Source organism: Microcaecilia unicolor, chromosome 3, assembly GCF_901765095.1.
Source record: "Microcaecilia unicolor chromosome 3, aMicUni1.1, whole genome shotgun sequence".
NCBI classification, from domain to species: Eukaryota; Metazoa; Chordata; class Amphibia; order Gymnophiona; family Siphonopidae; genus Microcaecilia; species Microcaecilia unicolor.
In genome coordinates, this window is record NC_044033.1 from 386,251,777 (window position 1) to 386,272,743 (window position 20,967).

Sequence of the window (20,967 nt, forward strand, 5' to 3'; positions counted from 1 at the left end):
CTGCCCAGCTCACCACCGCCGAAACGGGGGAGGGGAATTAACCCAGCTCATCCCCACACAAGTGGGGGAGGGGAATCCGTCCAGCTCATCCCCGCGGAGCGGGGGAGGGACACCACACCCGCCGATGCGGGGGGATCTGGCTTATCCTGCAACCGCAACCGCGGGAGGAGCTGACTGACCCTAACACCGCCGAAGCGGGAGGGGTACAAAACTGCCCTACAGCCGCACGAAGCGGGAGGGAGTGCCGGCAGAATTTATGTCTCAATCCAGCCCCGTAAAACGGAGGGGAGAGGAATGCAGCAGCTCACTGTAACACAAAGTCGTCTCAACTCTTGAAGAATCCAAGTGAAAGAAGAACTTGAACACGAAGTCCTCCTGAAGTAACTGAAGGCTAAACTTGAACCTAAAATTCAACCAGAATATAAACAGTACAGATATCTGGGAGGGGCTATGGATTGATCAGCTATGATTAATGGAAAGAAAATTATCAGGTATGATTATACATAATTTTACCTTCCATATCATCAAGCTGATCAATCCATAGACTGGTGGGATGTACCGAAGCAGTACTCACCCAGGGCGGGACATAGAAATCCCTGACCTCACCACTGAAGCTCCAAACCGGGCCTCCGCCCGTGCAGCCACAGTCAAACGGTAATGCTTGGAGAATGTATGAGCCGAAGCCCACGTTGCCGCCTTGCATATCTCTTCCAAGGAGACGGATCCGGCCTCTGCCATCGAGGCCGCCTGAGCTCTCGTGGAGTGAGCCTTCAGCTGGATAGGCGGCACCTTCCCCGCGGCCACATAAGCCGCTGCAATGGCTTCCTGGACCCATCTTGCCACTGTAGGCTTAGCAGCCTGCAGACCCTTACGAGGACCTGCAAACAGGACAAACAGATGATCCGATTTCCGGAAATCATTGGTCACTTCCAAGTATCTGATGATGACTCGTCTCACATCCAGATATTCAAGAGCGGAGTACTCCTCTGGGTAGTCCTCCCTAAGAAAGGAAGGGAGACAGAGCTGCTGATTCACATGGAAGCGAGAACCAATCTTGGGCAGGAAGGAAGGCACTGTGCGAATAGTCACTCCTGCCTCAGTGCACTGCAGAAAAGGCTCTCGACATGAGAGCGCCTGGAGCTCGGAAACTCTTCTGTCTGAAGTGATAGCCACCAAAAAGACTGCTTTCAACGTCAGGTCTTTCAGAGATGCCCTCGACAAGGGTTCCAAAGGCGGCTTCTGCAATGCTCTTAGCACCAGGTTGAGATTCCACGCAGGCACCACTGAGTGCAGAGGAGGGCGCAGGTGAATAACTCCCTTGAGAAAGCGCACCACATCTGGCTGCGAAGCCAGGGAAGCACCCTTCAGGCGGCCCCTGAAGCAAGCCAGAGCCGCTACCTGGACTTTAAGGGAACTGAGCGACAGGCCTTTCTCCAGACCTTCTTGCAGGAACGCCAACACTGAAGAAATTGGAGCAGTGAAGGGAGAAAGTGAGCCTGCTTCACACCATGCTGCAAAGATACGCCAAACCCTGGCGTAAGCAGTAGACGTAGAGCGCTTCCTCGCTCTCAGCATAGTGGCGATGACCTTGTCTGAGAAGCCCTTCTTCCTCAGACGCTGCCGCTCAATAGCCAGGCCGTAAGACCAAAGGGAGAGGGATCCTCCATCACCACGGGACCCTGATGTAACAGGCCCTGCTCCACTGACAGCCGCAGAGGATCGTCGACTGAGAGCCTGAACAAGTCCGCATACCAGGGACGTCTGGGCCAATCCGGACCCACCAGGATTACCCTGCCGGGATGCTTTGCCACCCGGTCTAGCACCCTGCCCAACATGGGCCAGGGCGGGAACACATAGAGGAGCTCGTGTCGGCCACTGTTGGAGAAGAGCATCTACTCCCAGGGATCGAGGGTCCCGTCCTCTGCTGAAAAAGCGCGGCACTTGGCCATTGGCCGATGACGCCATCAGATCTAGGCTCGGCTGGCCCCAGCGCTTCGTGATGACCAAGAACGCCTGAGCAGATAGTTGCCACGCTCCGGGCTCCAAGGTATGGCGACTGAGAAAGTCCGCCTTGACATTCATGACTCCGGCAATGTGGGCCGCTGAAAGCTGCTCCAGGTTCGCTTCCGCCCACTGGCAAAGACTCATAGCCTCCTTGGCTAGAGGGGCGCTCTGGTACCTCCCTGGCGGTTGATATAGGCCACAGCCGTGGCATTGTCCGACAGGACCCGTACAGGCTTCAACACGAGTACCGGGATGAACTCCAATAACACCAAGCGAATGGCTCTGAGTTCCAGGAGGTTGATAGACCACTTGCCTCTGCAGGAGACTAGAGCCCCTGCGCTGTCCTTCCCAAGTAGTGGGCTCCCCAGCCCATCAAAGAGGCGTCTGTCGTGACGACAATCCACTCCGGGGTCACCAGAGGCAATCCTGCAGACAACTTGCCTGTCTGCGTCCACCAGCTCAGCGCCTTGCGCACTGCTGGGTCCACGGGAAGGCGCACAGCATAATCCTCCGACATCGGAGTCCAGCGCAGCAGCAGAGATAGCTGTAGTGGTCTCATATGAGCCCTGGCCCAGGGCACTACTTCCATCGTGGCTGTCATAGAGCCCAACAGCTGCACGTAGTCCCAAGCCCGAATAGGAGAGGCTACTAGGAACTAGTCCACCTGAGCCTGAAGCTTGACAATCCGATTGTCTGGCAGGAACACTCTGCCCACTTGGGTGTCGAATCGAACTCCCAGATACACCAGGGACTGAGTCGGGCGCAGCTGGCTCTTCTTCCAGTTGATGATCCATCCCAGGGAGCTCAAAAGAGCAACTACCCGGTCCATAGCTTTGCCGCACTCTGCATAAGAGGGGGCTCGGATCAACCAGTCGTCCAGATAAGGATGGACTTGTACTCCTTCCTTTAGCAGGAAGGCCGCTATGACCCCCATTACTTTGGAAAAGGTCCGCGGAGCAGTAGCCAACCCGAAGGGAGGGCTCTGAACTGGAAGTGTCGTCTCAGGACTGTAAAACGCAGAAAGCGTTGGAGAGGAGGCCAGATGGGAATATGCAGGTACGCTTCCTTGATGTCCAAGGAAGCCAAGAACTCTCCTGCCTTCACTGTCGCTATAACAGAGCGGAGAGTCTCCATGCGAAAGTGCCTCACTTTCCAGGCCCGATTGACCCCTTTGAGGTCGAGGATAGGCCGGACAGAACCTCCTTTCTTTGGAACCACAAAGTAAATGGAGTAACGTCCCTTGCCAATCTGATTTTTTGGCACCGGAACGACCGCACCAGGCGGATCAGGTTGTCCAAGGTCTGCTGCACTACCACAGCTTGACCGGAGACTTGCAGGGAGAGAGTACAAACCCGTCTCTTAAGAGTTGGCAGAACTCTAGCTTGTAGCCGTCTCTGATGACTTCCAGCACCCACGCGTCTGAAGTTATAGTGGTCCACTCGCCCAGAAACGAGGACAGCCGTCCTCCAATCTGCACTGGGGCGTGGACCAAGGCCCCGTCATTGGGTACGAGACCCTGGGGGAGGACCGGAGGGAGCACCTCCGGGACGGCGGTCTCTGCGAAAGGAATGCTGCTTGGGGGAGAAATTCCTCTTGAAGGAAGAGGGGGCAGAGGAACCCGACTTGCCCGGGCGGTATGGAGGTATCGGGACGAGTACTAACCCGAGCCCTGACCTCTGGTAATTTCTTGCCCTTAGACGTGCCGAGATCGGTCACGTTTTTGTCCAGCTCGACCCCAAAGAGCAGCTTGCCTTTAAAAGGCAATCTAGCCAGGCGGGATTTAGAGGCGTGGTCAGCAGACCAATGTTTCAGCCAAAGCCACCGCCGCGCAGAGACTGTCTGAGCCATGCCTTTAGCTGAGGCTCTCCAGACATCATACAGCAAGTCTGCCAAATAGGCTAAGCCCGATTCCAGGGCCGGCCAATCAGCCCTCAAGGAAAGATCCGAGGGGGAAGCCCGCTGCACCATAGTCCGGCACGCCCTGGCCACATAGGAGCCCCAAACTGAGGCCTGCAACTTAAAGCAGCTGCCTCCAAGGACGACCTTAAGGCCGCCTCCAATCTTCTGTCTTGGGCGTCCTTTAGGGCCGTGCCACCTTCCACCGGCAACGCCGTTTTCTTAGTCACCGCAGTGATTAAAGAATCCACGGTAGGCCACAGATAGGCCTCACGTTCACTCACAGCCAAAGGATAGAAGCGGGACATAGCCCTAGCCACTTTAAGGCTCGTTTCCGGGACATCCCATTGAGCCGCAATTAAGGTGTGCATGGCATCATGCACGTGGAAGGTTCTAGGCGGGCGCTTCGTCCCCAGCATAATGGCAGAGCCAACAGGGGCTGAGGGAGAGACGTCCTCCGGAGAGGAAATCTTCAAAGTGCCCATGGCCTGTAACAACAGGTTGGGCAAATCCTCTGGGCTAAAAAGCCGCGCTGCAGAGGGGTCATCCGCTCCATCCGAGCGGGGATCTATCTCCTCCAAGGAATCCGCAAAGGATCGTTGGGAGACCTCAGACACGCTGCCCTCATCTACATCGGAGGAGACAAAAGTCCTCCAAGGCCTGGAAATCAACCCGAGGGCGTTTACCTCTGGGAACCTCAACCTCTTTATCAGAAGAGGGAGCAGGGGCAGCGTTTTGCATGAGGAAAGCCTGATGCAGCAGCAAAACAAACTCGGGGGAGAAACCCCCCAGACTGTGCACTTCCGCAGCCTGGGCAACAGCCCTAGACGCACTCTCAACCGGCGCTCGCAATAGCGGGGGAGAAACATGCTGCGCATCCAAAATGGCGTCCGGCGCGAAACTCCGTGAAGGAGCCGCGCGGGAAGAACGGCGCTTAACTTTAGCCGCTTTTGTGCTGTCGCCCAAATTAAGGGCGTTCATGGCATTAATGTCTCCAACCTCAAGGGCGGCCCCGAAGAAGCCGTCCGAGCCGCGTGGCCGGCCAAGATGGCGGAGGCGAGGAGCGGGGGATGGGCGTTTATGGCGGGAAAAAACCGCCACGCCGGAGGAACGACCGGGACATTCATCGGTCACTAAACTATCACCCATCAAGGGCGAATCAGGTTGTAAAACCCCCGCATCCCCTCTAGAAGCGCTCCAGCGATCCGGGGAGCGACCCTTTGCGCCCTCGCCCTCCGACGCCATTGCCACGAGGAGAAGAATCGGGGAACCCCCTGCCCGCTATAAAAAGGTAAAATTACCTGCTTGCCGCTCCGAGCTGTAACGAACTGGTGTCCCAGTGAGTAGCTGCAAAGAACGTTTAAAGAAACGTCGAATTAAACGCCTTTAAAGACGTTTAAAAATATATTTTTTTTTTTTTTAAACGGAGCCAGCGGGAGGGGGGAGAAAAGGAGGGACCTGGCACCACCAGGTTTGCACTTGCTCAAAAGAGCCCTCAACCCCAGGCACTCAACAAAACCTAAGAATTAGGCTTGGAGGCCTAGCCAGAGCTGCTGCTGTGTGTGACCACCACCTGCTGAGATAGAGAACATACTGGGGAGTTTCCGGCAGCACATGACCACATATAGGGAGGCAAAAGTTTGCTCTCTATCTCCACCTGCTGGTAGATGGACACAACCCACCAGTCTATGGATTGATCAGCTTGATGATATGGAACCTAATTTACAGGCATGTATTTTTGACATTATGCTAGTATTCTGGAGAGAAAAGAAGGCACATATGTTCCTTGATAGAATAGGCTTCTATTAGGTACACAGTTACAGAATAACCTCCCTTTTGTCTAGATGGTTTTAGTTTTCTTGGTTTCTCCTCTTCTGCATGTCATGTGATTCCTGTCAAGTCTTATGTTGCTCTAATGTTCTTACTCACTAGTATAGTCAGCGGTATCCTGGTTGAAGGATAGGAAACAGAGAGTGGGCACAATGGAGAAGGGTAGTTAGTGGGGTTCCTCAGGGGTCTGTGCTAGGACCGCTGCTTTTTAACATATTTATAAATGATTTAGAGATGGGAGTAACTAGCGAGGTAATTAAATTTGCTGATGACAAAAAGTTATTCAAAGACGTTAACTTGTGACAGGATTGTGAAAAATTACAGAAGGACCTTACGAGACTGGGAGACTGGGCGGCTAAATGGCAGATGACGTTTAATGTGAGCAAGTGCAAGGTGATGCGTGTGGGAAAAAAGAACCCGAATTATAGCTACATCATGCAAGGTTCCACGTTAGGAGTTACGGACCAAGAAAGGAATCTGGGTATCGTCATCGATAATACATTGAAACCTTCTGCTCAGTGTGCTGCTGCGGCTAGGAAAACGAATAGAATGTTGGGTATTATTAGGAAAGGTATGGAAAACAGGTGTGAGGATGTTATAATGCCGTTGTATCGCTCCATGGTGCGACCGCACCTTGAGTATTGTGTTCAATTCTGGTCGCCGCATCTCAAGAAAGATATAGTAAAATTGGAAAAGGTTCAGTGAAGGGCGACTAAAATGATAGCGAGGATGGGACGACTTCCCTATGAAGAAAGACTAAGGAGGCTAAGGCTTTTCAGCTTGGAGAAGAGACGGCTGAGGGGAGACATGATAGAGGTATATAAACTAATGAGTGGAGTGGAACAGGTGGATGTGAAGCGTCTGTTCAAGCTTTCCAAAAATACTAGGACTAGGGGGCATGCGATGAAACTACAGTGTAGTAAAATTTAAAAAAAATCGGAGAAACTGTTTCTTCCCCAACGCATAATTAAACTCTGGAATTTGTTGCCGGAGAACGTGATGAAGGCGGTTAGCTTAGCAGAGTTTAAAAAGGGGTTAGACGGTTTCCTAAAGGACAAGTCCATAAAATCTTGAAGGTTCTTAAATAAAAAGCACCAATAGCTTCATGGCCGTTCTGTAACTGTAAAGCTCCAGAATAAACGACCAAAGGAAATCCAACACACTTCCAATGCAAACATGATGATGCACATCAAAGTGAAGTGCATTAAGGATTCCGGCACTCTTTTCACTGTAGCTCCCATTCCACTATGAATTTTGTCTAGGTGTATTTGGGAGATCTGGTATGTTAGATTAGTTGGCTAGTTCTCTGTTATTTGTAGCAATGCACATTTCTGTTCTTTCAGGTTTCCTAGGGAACAACCTTGCACTTTTCTCGTTCTTCACTCTCATGGTATAAACAGTTCAGCTCTACAGTATTAGTCATTATTTTTGCTTATGTGTTACAATTTAATGTAATCCAACTTGCCTATCTGGTTAATATGAAAATTGTGCCTTGGGCTGACAGTCAAATTTACAGCAGCAAACACCAACATATATTCCTATCAAAACAGTGCAGTCAGTATGGGGGTATTTCTATACATGTAAGCACTAAAAAAGTTACACACATCTATGTTTACAATACTAACATATGTGTGCAAATGTGTCTACATATATGTGCCATAGCACTATTCTATAATATCTGCTAACACGTAGTTGCAGGCCAGCATGCACATAGGCAGGGCACAAAGTTATGCTTTAACTTATGGAATAATACAAATTGTATCTCTGAAACACAGGTACACACACTCACACCAGCTCCATGTGGCTGGTGTAAATGCTTGCACCTAAGCACATATCTACTCAGCTATGCTGATATTCTATAAAGGAAAGTAGGTGCCTACTTTCCTTTATAGAACATGGATCAATCAGGCACCTCCCCCCCCTCAATCTGTATATTGTCCACGCCTAATATATGGCTAGCAGTGATGAAGGAAATTTCTGTTTTCTTTTGTAAATTGTACTTAAAATGCCAGGAAGAGACAGTTCATGATATCAATATGCAAGAGTTATCTATTACTCTTAAAAGTGCATGGACTATTTGGATTTAGCTCACACCTTTTTCCGTTGAAGCTCAAGGTGAGCTACATTCAGATACAATAAGATTATGAGAAGCTTTGCCATGTTGTGCTATTATATATTACTAGTAAATGAGGCCCGTTTCTGACACAAATGAAACGGGCGCTAGCAAGGTTTTTGTCTGAGTGTGTATGTTTTAGAGTGTGTGTGAGAGTGAGTGTGTGTGTGAGAGAGACAGAGTGAATGTGTTTGTGACAGATTGAGACTGCTGGGTGTGAGTGTGTGTGCTGTGTCCCCTGCCCCCCCTCCAGCCACCCAGCGATTCTCCTCTCTCCCCTGCAGCCACCCAGCGATTATCCTTTTTTCTTGTTTCCCCACATCCACCCAGGGATGCTCTCCTCTCCCCTGCCCCCCCTCCCGCCACCCAGCGAGTCTCCTCTGTCCCCTGCTCCCCCTCCAGCCACCCAGTGATTGTCCTCTCTCCCCAGCTCCCCCCTACAGCCACCCTGTGATTGTCCTCCGTCCCCCCTCCAGCCATCCACCGATTGTCCTCTCTCCACTGCTCCCCCTCCAGCTAGTCACAGATTGTCCTCTGTCCCCTGCCCCCCTCCAGACACCCACTGATTGTAGTTTTTCCTGTGGCCCTCCTCCAGCCACCCAGCGAGTAAATGAGGCCCGTTTCGGACACAAATGAAACGAGCGCTAGCAAGGTTTTTGTCTGAGTGTGTATGCTTTAGAGTGTGTGTGAGAGAGAGAGAGAGAGTGAATTTGTTTGTGACAGAGTGAGACTGCTGGGTGCGACTGTGTGTGCTCTGTCCCCTGCCCCCCCTCCAGCCATCCAGCGATTCTCCTCTCTCCCCTGCTCCCCTTGCAGCCACCCAGCAATTATCCTTTTTTCTTGTCCCCCCCCCCCCCCCCCCCCCCCGTATTCACCCAGGGATGCTCTTCTCTCTCGTCCCCCCTCCAGCCACCCAGCGAGTCTCCTCTGTCCCCTGCTCCCCCTCAGCCACCCAGTGATTGTCCTCTTTCCCTGGCTCCCCCCTCCAGCCACCCTGCGATTGTCCTCCATCCCCTGCCCCCCCTCCAGCCAGCAACCGATTGTCCTCTCTCCCCTGCCCCACCTCCAGCCAGCGACCGATTGTCCTCTGTCCCCTGCCCACCCTCCAGACACCCATTGATTGTAGTTTTTTCTGTGGCCCCCCTCCAGCCACCCAGTGATTCTCCGTTTTCCCTTGCCCCCACCGATGCTCGTCTCTCCCTGGGCCGTGCCCCCCCCTTCCAAGCATCCGGTGAATCTCCTGTCTCCCCTGGTCCATCGATTCGCCGCTGTGCACCCGCCCTCCCACCTGTGGTTGGTCAGCTGTTGAGTGTGACGTGCGTAGGGTGAGCAATGCGATTCGGTGAGTGTCAGTGCTTCGCCCTCGACGTCATCAGGTTGTGACGCGAGGGTGGGGCAGACACTCATGGACAAACAGCGATCTACACAACTACACACTTAGAACTTGGAGACTTCCGGTTTCAGGCTTCCGGCTTCATTAGAACGTTGGAGGTGCGTTTTATATAGAGAGATAAGGAATTCCTAATATTTTTAAAAGTAAGCTATATAATAAAGACAACAGTTCTATTGGTAATGACAACATACAATAATGCTTTTTAACATATGGACTGCCCTCTCCGGTAGTCTGTTTCTAATTACATTGTAAAGTGCTTTGATATCCACGAGGAAAACTGGGATAGTAATTATACCCACTAAACTAGTTTCCTTTTATAAAGCATCACACAGAACAGCAGTGATTAACCCACAGATCCCACAGTATTTCTATATGAAGTATACCTGAAACCAGACTTTTTAAACTGCTGGATATAGTACTGAAACTCTGTTTCCCCTAAAAGCGTACTTCGAGGGACAACATCTGGCAATCCAACAAACAATCCTCCTGGAAAGAGAAAAACTGCATCAACTATTGGGAACGAAGTATGGTACATTGGTTATTATCTATAATTATTGAACACTGAAGATAGATGTCATGGCTGATTATTGTAAACTGCTCTGTTGTTCAGCCAGAGGGCAGACTTTCATTAAACGTAAACTACAGAAACAGTATTGTACAGTCTGCAAACTTTGTTTGTCCCAGTTGCTTTTGAATCCTAATTCCTGCGTCTTCCAGATTTTAGCCTTCTTGACTTTAACGTGTTCATTGCAATACATTTCCTGAAACCTCTAACTTGTTTTGTCTGGGTATCTAAACTCTTTAGATACTTATTTTACAACTGATTCTGCCACATGGGTTAACCCATGCACTACAACTGTAGCTTCAGGAGCTTTGTTAAATTTCCACAATCCAAAGGGATTTTGAAGAGTTTCTAATCCTGTTGCTGCCAAGACTGAAGTAGATGTTACCAGTTTGATGTCCCTCGCCCCATACAATATCATGAGATAACGGGTTAAGGTCTTTCAATGCTTTCTGCCAATTATGGATGTAAAAAGTTACAGACATGACAAAATCACACATGTGACTCACGTATTCTGGCCCCTTCTCCAGCTCACATACCTAAGGGCTGCAATCTCACGCATTATAAGATTGTCAGCAGGAGCAAGAAGCCATTTCTCTCTCTCTTTTCAGCTTCCTTCCCTTACTGTAGCAGCCCAGAACAACTCATTTTACTCTGCCCCCGCCCCTATAGTCCTCCAACCTTGATTTGTTTCCTATGTTCTACAGTTTGTATATTTAAAAGTCCATAAATGAATTCCTGATTTTAGTATGCATGTTATGTTGTACCCTGCCTAAAACTGTGATTATAAGGACTATAAATATTAAAAATTAAATAAAATATTGAGATGATATTCACTGAAAGTATTGTATAGTAAGAATCTCTTTTTTTGTGACAGAAAATTCGGTGGCATAGTTTTCAAGATACTCCTGCACAATGGTTTACATCTGCATAATTTGCAACAGCCAAAAGAGAGCAAACTTATTAAAAATATATCAATGTTTTAAATATATTACTTTAATAAACCTTTTCTAGCAGTAATTGTATTTAAGGTTTAATTTTCATTTTATTTTATTTTCCACATCTTTTTATATTTCATACTTTATCCTTTCTTCCACTATTTCTTCTGTTTTTATATATTTTCCCTTTGGTCTCTTACCCTCTACTCCCTCCCTAACGTAGTCATTCTTCCCTCCAGTTTTTAACTCCTTCTGGTCACTTCCTCTATTCTTTTTCCATCTCCTCTCCAGTTTTTCTTGGTGACTCACTTCCCATCTATTTTACAACCACTATACTGGCTGGCATTGTATAAATATAGAAAAGGCATGAGAACAAAATACTACTGCCTATACCACACATTCAAAGTCAACATCCCACAGCACTGTAATGAGGGGAAGAAAGGCATGAGCTGTATTGGCAAGGAGTAACAGCAGCAGATTTAGCAGTCTTGACTGGCACATACGAGTACATAATCTTACCCTGAAAGGAGCTCAGGCTAGGTCTAATAGAGAGTTAAGAGGCTGGACATGCTCCTGGAATAAAAGTTCAAGTCCATCTTAATGGTTTATGATGCAAATCCACTGCTTATTCCTGGGATTTCCACAGTTTGTTACAATGGGAACAAAGAGTTTAACTGACCTTCTAATTAAAGATGAATCCAGGATACTCATGTGTTTGGTCCTATATGGCCAAGTTAAAGGGCATTCTTTCTTCATGTGTGTACACATGTTACATACACTGAAAAAGGCAGAGGTAATCTGAAGTCTTTAGCAAAACTAAGATGGATATAGTAACCTGCAACTAGGATTATGCAAAGCTATCAGAACACTGCATTTTCAGATAATGATCAATTACCAGAGTACTTTTCAAACAGAGAAAGTTCAGTCTCAGACATTTTAAAGATATTATGCAAATAAGCACATTTTTACCTCTCTGTTGTACATTAGAAGTAGTCAAGGGGATAGAGAGGCGATCCTGAAAGAAAAGAATATGTTCCTCGCTCAGTCACATGCAGGTATTATCTTTAAACAATTATTTCATGGTCACAAACTTTTTGGTAGCAATAACATTCCTTCTATAATCAATTTATACATATGGAGAGTGTATAGGAAAACGCCAGTTGCCCTTAAACATACTCCATCACAGGGCCACAATAAGAGGTCTAGCCAGGAGGGTGTGATTCAACCAAAACAAAAGCCAAGAGCAAAGACAAGCAAGGGAGACCCAGAGTTGGAAGGAACACCCATCCAGAGTACATCTCCAACTTACATATGAAGGACCAAAAGACTGGCCAAGGTAGACATAAGTTCTCCCTCCAACTTTGTGACTTTTTATAGCCTTGCAGGAGCCATGTCTTTTCCCTGTTTAGTACTGAACTGCAAGCTAATAACCACAAGCCAGTCTCTTTGATTGTTGGAGTTAAACTGTCAGATGTTTTCTGTTTGTTCCTGAATCTCTAGGCCTTTGAAAAGAACAGGATTTGGATTACATATTTGAAACAAGCCATTAAAAGCGTTTTGCTTCACTTTTATACTGTGACCTGGCTCTGACTGCTCACACTATCATATGGTCATATTTAATTTAAAATCTTTTATATACCATTTTCCCAGTGAACTGTCCAAAGCAATAAATATCCTCACTACTCAAGCTTAAAAAACACAAACTGTGTTCAGATATGTAAAAACACACACTAAAAAGTCAGTTGTCATAGAAGGCTCTGAAAGTCTAACCTTGCATAATTCTGGCTCTGAAGATATTTTATTTATTTTTTAAATTTATTTAGATTACATCTTTTTCAATAACTCAAGATGAGTTACATTCAAGTACACTGAATAGGTTGTTCATTTAACAAGTGAGTGATAAAATGGTACTTCTGTTAAAAGTTCTTAAATATATTTCTCGTCTGAATCACAAGAAAACACACAAATTTCTCATATTATAAAAAAAAAAAAGGTAAAAAACAGGGTACATTACAATTACATGGGAAGGTTGCAATCTTATACATTATTGCAGATATCCTTATTGAAAGTTTGTGACCATAAAATAGACCTTGGAAGACTTTGGTAAGCCATTCATGATTCTTCATGAGAGTTTATTTAACCTTTTTACGAAGTGCTGATCATGTATTTACTTTGTCATTCTCATTTTGAAGAGTATCACCTAATGGTTAGCATTGAGAACCAGGTTTGATTCCTACTGTGGATTCTTGTGACCCACGGAAAGTCACTTTGCCCCAGGTAAACAAAAAACCCCCAAAAAACAGACCGTGACTCCACTAGGGACAAAGAAAGTACCTTTATATAATATGTAAACTGCCTTGGCTGAACCACAGAAAGGTGGTATATAAACAATCTAACACTATCAAATTTAGCCTATGTGCTAGGAATCCTCTGGCTATAACAGAGAGGGAAAGTAGAAATGGCGGAAAGCCAACAGCCAAGAGTAATGACAAAGTTCCTTCCCTGTTTTGGGCTTCATACTGCTTTCTTCACCAAGAGGATAATTCAGTTGACATACATAAAGTTGATTTATGTATGTAAACCCCCTATCTAGCACCGCAGAACAAACAGCAAACATCCAATGTTCAAATGGTGGAAGCAACAACCCAATCGGATGCGTCAGAGGCAAGACACTTAAAACAAATCAAATTAAAAATCATAAGTACAGAAGTATTGCCACACTGGGAAAGACCAAAGGTCCATCAAGTCCAGCATCCTGTTTCCAACAGTGGCCAACCCAGATCACAAATACCTGGCAAGATCCCAAAAAAGCACAAAACATTTTATACTGCTTATCCCAGAAATAGTGGATTTTCCCGAAGTCCATTTAATAACCGTCTATGGACTTTTCCTTTAGAAAGCCGTCCAAACCTTTTTTAAACTCCACTAAGCTAACCGCCTTTATCACATTCTCTGGCAACGAATTCAAAGTTTAATTACACGCTGAGTGAAGAAACATTTTCTCCGATTTGTTTTAAATTTACTACATTGTAGCTTCATCACATGCCCCCTAGTCCTAGTATTTTTGGAAAGCGTGAACAGACGCTTCACATCTATCCCTTCAACTCCACTCATTATTTTATAGACCTATCTCCCCTCAGCCGCCTTTTCTCCAAGCTGAGGAGCCCTAGCCGCTTTAGCCTTTCCTAATAGGGAAGTTGTCCCATCCCCTTTATCATTTTCGTCGCCCTTCTCTGCACCTTTTCTAATTCCACTATATCTTTTTTGAGATACGGCGACCAGAATTGAACACAATATTCGAGGTGCGGTCGCACCATGGAGCAATACAAAGGCATTATAATATCCTCATTTTTGTTTTCCATTCCTTTCCTAATAATACCTAACATTCTATTTGCTTTCTTAGCTGCAGCAGCACACTGAGCAGAAGGTTTCCACATATCATCAACAACGACACCTAGATCAAAATGACACAAACATACAAAAATCGCATATATACATATATATAGACAGCCACACACACACACACATATATATATACAGTGCAATCCGCTTAAGTGCAAGAGTCTGGGACCAAAGAAATGCATGCAGTTAACCAGAGCGTGCACTTAACTGTTGTGACCCAAACAAGCTTCATATCTGATAAACATATGTACAGTACTGTTTTTTATTATGAACCCTCCATCTAAGATGGCCGACAGATAGGAAGCTCCCTCACCGAGCTCCCGAAAATCCCAGAGGAGCAGACCACCCGGGCCGCCCTCGACCGCCCTCGACCGGGCCGGGAGAGAACTGAACCACGGCTGAATCGTGCCGCACTGATCATCGATCCGACCAAGCGAGGATTTGGAGGGCAGGAGCTGACCGCGCCACGCGGCCCATCCGCCCATAAACGACCAAGACCCAGAGTGGCTGAACTCGCGGGGTCATCCAAAAAGAGAGGCGAGTGCCCTGACCGGACCGGAAGGGTTCGGACACCACCGAAGCCGAGGACCAGGCGAGGACGCAAAGGGCAACCGGCGAGTTCCAGAGGAGCGAACCGCGCCACGCAGCCCATCTACCTGCAAACGACCAGACCCAGAGCAGCCGAACTCGCGGGGTCGTTTAAGGAGAGGCGAGTGCCCTGACCGAACCGGAAGGGTTCGGACACCACTGGAGCCGAGGGCCTCATTCCGAATCACCCAGCCTTGCTGATTTGGGAGACCTGATCTGACCCGGAGGCAGACGCTGGATCCGACCTTCCGGGCCACGATTCGGAGATCGATCGGCGTCGGAGAAGACAGAAGGGTAAGCCGCAACTAATCTGGAGACTCAAGCGGCTCGCAGAGAGGAACGCTACCGGGCTAAGAGCCACGGACCTGCCTGCAGAACCCGACTCTCCGAACCCCCCCGCAAGACCGCAGAACCTCACCCGCTAAGCTCCAGCCGACCGTTGAAGCCCAAGACTGACCGGGAAGACTAACCTGCTCAGCACCACAACCAAGGAACAGAAGTCGCACCGCCGTGAATGAACAGAGTAATTAAATGCCTGCTCACCTTAACCACATGCATGCACTGATTTCGCATGATTTAAAAAACCCTCGCTACATCTGCTTTGCTCTGCACACCTTAAAGTGAAAGCAACATGCATGCACTGCCTTAGCATTACTTAAAAATGCCCGCTTGATTTGCTTTATTTGCTTTGCTCTGCTCCGTTTGCCTACTAATGAACTGTTATCAAGTAGTAAGTGCAAGCTGGCCTGCAATAAACTGTTGCCAAGCTTCAAATTAAATTAAATTGTGGCCAAGCTTGCCAAGCGTAAATACAAATACAAACACCACCTAACCTGCCTAGTACGGAACTGCTACCAGCTTTAAATTAATTGTTGCTAAACTAATAGCAATTGCCAGCACTACCTCGCTTGAATTGTAGCCAAGCTTAAATGCAATTGTAAACTTTAACTCGCTTAAATTGTAGCCAAGCACAAATGCAATTGTATACCTTTGTACCTCACTTGAATTGTAGCCAAGCTCGAATGCAACTGTAAACCTCTGTACCTCACTTGAATTGTAGCCAAGCTCGAATACAATTGTAAACTTGACTCACTAAAAATACACCTGATACATATTTGCCACAACGCCTAGTACATAGACATGAACACCAGCAGTGCACTCCTAACTATCCAGTGTCTCACTATACTCCTACACGCACTCACAACCCACAGCCTAGTCAACAACAACCCTACTACTCACAAACCGCATAACACTCACATACACACAATGCACGCCCAAAACAACAACCACAACAACCCGCTTACATCTCACCAATCCTATGCACAACCTTTAAACAACCTACCAAATCAAAGACTCAACAACCAACCAATCGCAATAACCTCCGGACATAAACACCACCGACAAAATGAGGAAAACAATGACAACAACAAATCCAACTACAGAAGAAGCAGACAACTAATAAAAATAAACACGTCACACCCCACCCTGGAACCACATCACTCAATCCAACTAGGATACATCAATGCAAGATCAGCAGTACGCAACGCAGTAGACATACTAGATTGGATCATCACAGACAAATTGGACCTCCTATTCATCACAGAAACCTGGTTCCATAGTCCCACAGACCCTACCATCTTACAAACGTGCCCACCAGAATACAAAATCACGCACTGGACAAGAAATGGAAAAAAAAGAGGAGGCGGAATAGCTATTATATACAAACCTGAATTCACCATCACAATCACAGGCGAATCCACCTCACCACAACTTGAAATTGCATCGACTAGAATCAACCATCCAAGCCTAACAGGACACCTCAGCACAATCCTATTCTACAGACTACCAGGAAAATGGCAAGACGCCCAAACACAACTCGTGGATTTCATCTCGAATACCTGCGTATCAGCCTCAAACATCCTCATACTAGGCGACATCAACTTACACCTAGAAGTTGACACCTTACCAAATACACGAGAATTCAAAGAATTCCTAAAACTCTGGGATCTGCAAACACCTAACATACAACCAACTCACGAAAAAGGACACACACTAGATATCATAACGAATAGATTCGAACCGGACTCATCTATCATACTCGCTAACGTAACATGGACACCCACATTATGGTCAGACCACCATAAAGCAAATGTCACTCTTTACTGGCGAAAAACACAACTAAACACAAACACCAAACATAAACGAACAACCTACACCACGAGAGGAAAAATAGACCCCACAACATTCTGGCAACGGATCTACCAGAACGAATGGACTACAAACGCAGACACCACCCAATTCCTCCAAGAATGGGACGATATAAGCACAAGAACATTAGACAAAATTGCCCCAGTCCAAACAAGAACATCACACAGGAAAAATGCAAATCCATGGTTCACCGAAGAGCTGAAAAAACTAAAAACACAAGTCAGGAGACTAGAACGAGCTTGGAACAAAAAAAGAGACGAACAAACACGAAACGACTGGAAACTACTCCGAAGAAAATACAAATATACCATAAAACAAACAAAAAGACTACACTACAAAACACTAATAGGACCAAACTACAAAGACACACATAAACTCTTCAACCTCGTGAACAAACTGTTAGACACCACACCAGTTACAACCAACGGCAAAGATACACCAAGTGTTGACAACCTTGCGACATACTTCAAGGAGAAAATTATACTACTACGACACAAAATACCCGCCAGCCCTACAGAATACACCACTCTTCTAGACTGTCTAGATCCAGAAGAAGGAACACACCCAGCAGACAGAACCTGGACCGAATTTGAACTACTGTCAGAAGACCTCATCTCGATAACTCTCAAAAGATATGCCAAATCCAACTGCAAACTAGACATATGCCCAAATAGCCTCATGAAATCTGCTCCTCAACAATTCATACTAGACCTAACAAACCATATAAATCACATGCTACAAAATGGACTCTTCCCAAAGGAAAAATCTTACTCACCCCAATTCCTAAAGATACAAAGAAAAACACGAGCGAAATAACCAACTACAGGCCAATAGCATCCATACCACTAATAACCAAGATAACTGAAGGTATGGTAACTAAACAGCTCACAAACTATCTAGACAAACATTCAATACTCCATGATGCCCAATCAGGATTCCGTTCGAATCACAGCACAGAAACAGTATTAGTCACTCTCATGACCAAATTCAAACAAATAATTGCAACTGGTAACAATATACTCCTCTTACAATTCGACATGTCAAGCGCCTTCGACATGGTTGATCATGGAATCCTACTACACATACTTGAATACTTTGGCATAGGAGGAAATGTCCTGAACTGGTTCAAGGGGTTCTTAACCATGCGCTCGTATCAAGTCACATCAAATACAACCACGTCCAAAGCATGGACACCTGAATGTGGAGTCCCACAAGGATCGCCTCTATCACCAACTATATTCAACCTAATGATGATCCCTTTAGCCAAACTCCTATCAAACCACAACCTCAACCCATACATATATGCCGACGATGTGACAATATATATCCCATTCAAACAAGATACCAAAGAAATCTCCAACGAAATCAATCAAAGTCTACACATCATGAACACATGGGCAGATGCATTCCGCCTGAAACTAAATGCAGAAAAAACCCAATGCCTGATACTCACCTCCCAATATAACACAAATGAATTCAACGCAATAAACACACCAACCCTAAACCTTCCAGTCTCAGAAACGCTAAAAATCCTTGGAGTCACCATCGACCGCCACTTAACACTCGAAACCCACGCAAACAACACAACCAAGAAGATGTTCTACTGCATGTGGAAATTGAAAAGAATAAGACCATTCTTCCCAAGATACGTCTTCCGCAGCCTAGTGCAATCCCTCGTCCTCAGCCACCTGGACTACTGCAACTCACTATACGCGGGCTGCAAAGAGCAAATACTGAGGAAACTTCAAACAGCCCAAAATACAGCAGCCAGGCTCATCTTCGGAAAACCAAGATATGAAAGGGTACAACCACTACGAGAAAAATTACATTGGCTTCCACTCAAGGAACGCGTTACTTTTAAAGTTTGTACACTAGTCCATAAGATCATCTACGGCGAAGCCCCAGCGTACATGTCTGATCTAATAGACCTACCACCCAGAAACGCTAAAAGATCATCCCGAACACACCTAAACCTCCACTTCCCCACTTGCAAAGGCATGAAATACAAGACGTTGCACGCGTCAACCTTTTCCCACAAGAGCACGCAGGCATGGAATACACTACCGCGTAACCTGAGAAGGATTGACGATCAAGCTTCCTTCCGTAAACTACTAAAGACTCACCTGTTTGAACAAACTTACGGAAAGAGCCAACTCACATAGAGTCCACACTCACTATTCATCAATGCATTTTACATCCACTTTGATCCCTCATCCCGCACCCCAATCTATCACGCACCTATCCACGGAACTATGGACACCATATGTCTTTGTCTAACACTACCCTTTAGCTTCCCATTGCCCCCTTCCAATTACTTCTATGTTGATATCCCATTGTCATATTCCAAATCTGATATTTGAATGTCTCTTATACCTTTGCACAATGTAATCCATAACCAAATTGTAACAAATGTATTTCTATTATTCATATCCTATTGTAAGCCACACTGAGCCCGCAAAAAGGTGGGAAAATGTGGGATACAAATGCAATAAATAAATAAATAAATAAATAAATCCTCTGGCTATAACAGAGAGGGAAAGTAGAAATGGCGGAAAGCCAACAGCCAAGAGTAATGACAAAGTTCCTTCCCTGTTTTGGGCTTCATACTGCTTTCTTCACCAAGAGGATAATTCAGTTGACATACATAAAGTTGATTTATGTATGTAAACCCCCTATCTAGCACCGCAGAACAAACAGCAAACATCCAATGTTCAAATGGTGGAAGCAACAACCCAATCGGATGCGTCAGAGGCAAGACACTTAAAACAAATCAAATTAAAAATCATAAGTACAGAAGTATTGCCACACTGGGAAAGACCAAAGGTCCATCAAGTCCAGCATCCTGTTTCCAACAGTGGCCAACCCAGATCACAAATACCTGGCAAGATCCCAAAAAAGCACAAAACATTTTATACTGCTTATCCCAGAAATAGTGGATTTTCCCGAAGTCCATTTAATAACCGTCTATGGACTTTTCCTTTAGAAAGCCGTCCAAACCTTTTTTAAACTCCACTAAGCTAACCGCCTTTATCACATTCTCTGGCAACGAATTCAAAGTTTAATTACACGCTGAGTGAAGAAACATTTTCTCCGATTTGTTTTAAATTTACTACATTGTAGCTTCATCACATGCCCCCTAGTCCTAGTATTTTTGGAAAGCGTGAACAGACGCTTCACATCTATCCCTTCAACTCCACTCATTATTTTATAGACCTATCTCCCCTCAGCCGCCTTTTCTCCAAGCTGAGGAGCCCTAGCCGCTTTAGCCTTTCCTAATAGGGAAGTTGTCCCATCCCCTTTATCATTTTCGTCGCCCTTCTCTGCACCTTTTCTAATTCCACTATATCTTTTTTGAGATACGGCGACCAGAATTGAACACAATATTCGAGGTGCGGTCGCACCATGGAGCAATACAAAGGCATTATAATATCCTCATTTTTGTTTTCCATTCCTTTCCTAATAATACCTAACATTCTATTTGCTTTCTTAGCTGCAGCAGCACACTGAGCAGAAGGTTTCCACATATCATCAACAACGACACCTAGATCAAAATGACACAAACATACAAAAATCACATATATACATATATATAGACAGCCACACACACACACACATATATATATATACAGTGCAATCCGCTTAAGTGCAAGAGTCTGGGACCAAAGAAATGCATGCAGTTAACCAGAGCGTGCACTTAACTGTTGTGACCCAAACAAGCTTCATATCTGATAAACATATGTACAGTACTGTTTTTTATTATATATACAGTATACAGTCTCCATTAACTGACATTAGGCTTACTTGAAGTAATCCGTTATAGTCCTCTGTACACTATTGGTTCTGTGAGTTCCATAGATACGTCTACCAGATGGTAAAAACTGTCATAGCACTGACATCCAGTGGCCTCCACATAGGCCCGCACGGTGTTGAGGCTCTCCAGCGTTCTTGCAAAAGTGACAGGAGGAGGTTGTTGAATTTCATTAGCATGTGCCTCGCTGCTCATTTCATCATCTGTTTCATAATCAGCCGTTGC

The 20,967-nt window shown here is 46.0% G+C and overlaps 1 protein-coding gene across 1 annotated transcript in view; it reads right to left on the reverse strand.

Moving 5' to 3' along the window:
* Nucleotides 1-20,967, reverse strand: part of EPHX2 (epoxide hydrolase 2) — a 189,902-nt gene that overhangs the window by 39,928 nt on the left and 129,007 nt on the right. The window contains exons 14-15 of the mRNA XM_030198674.1: nucleotides 11,706-11,751; nucleotides 9,620-9,722 (exon numbers count right to left, since the gene is read on the reverse strand). Of these exons, the coding sequence (XP_030054534.1) occupies nucleotides 9,620-9,722; nucleotides 11,706-11,751 (149 nt within the window). The remainder of the gene's footprint in view (nucleotides 1-9,619; nucleotides 9,723-11,705; nucleotides 11,752-20,967) is intronic.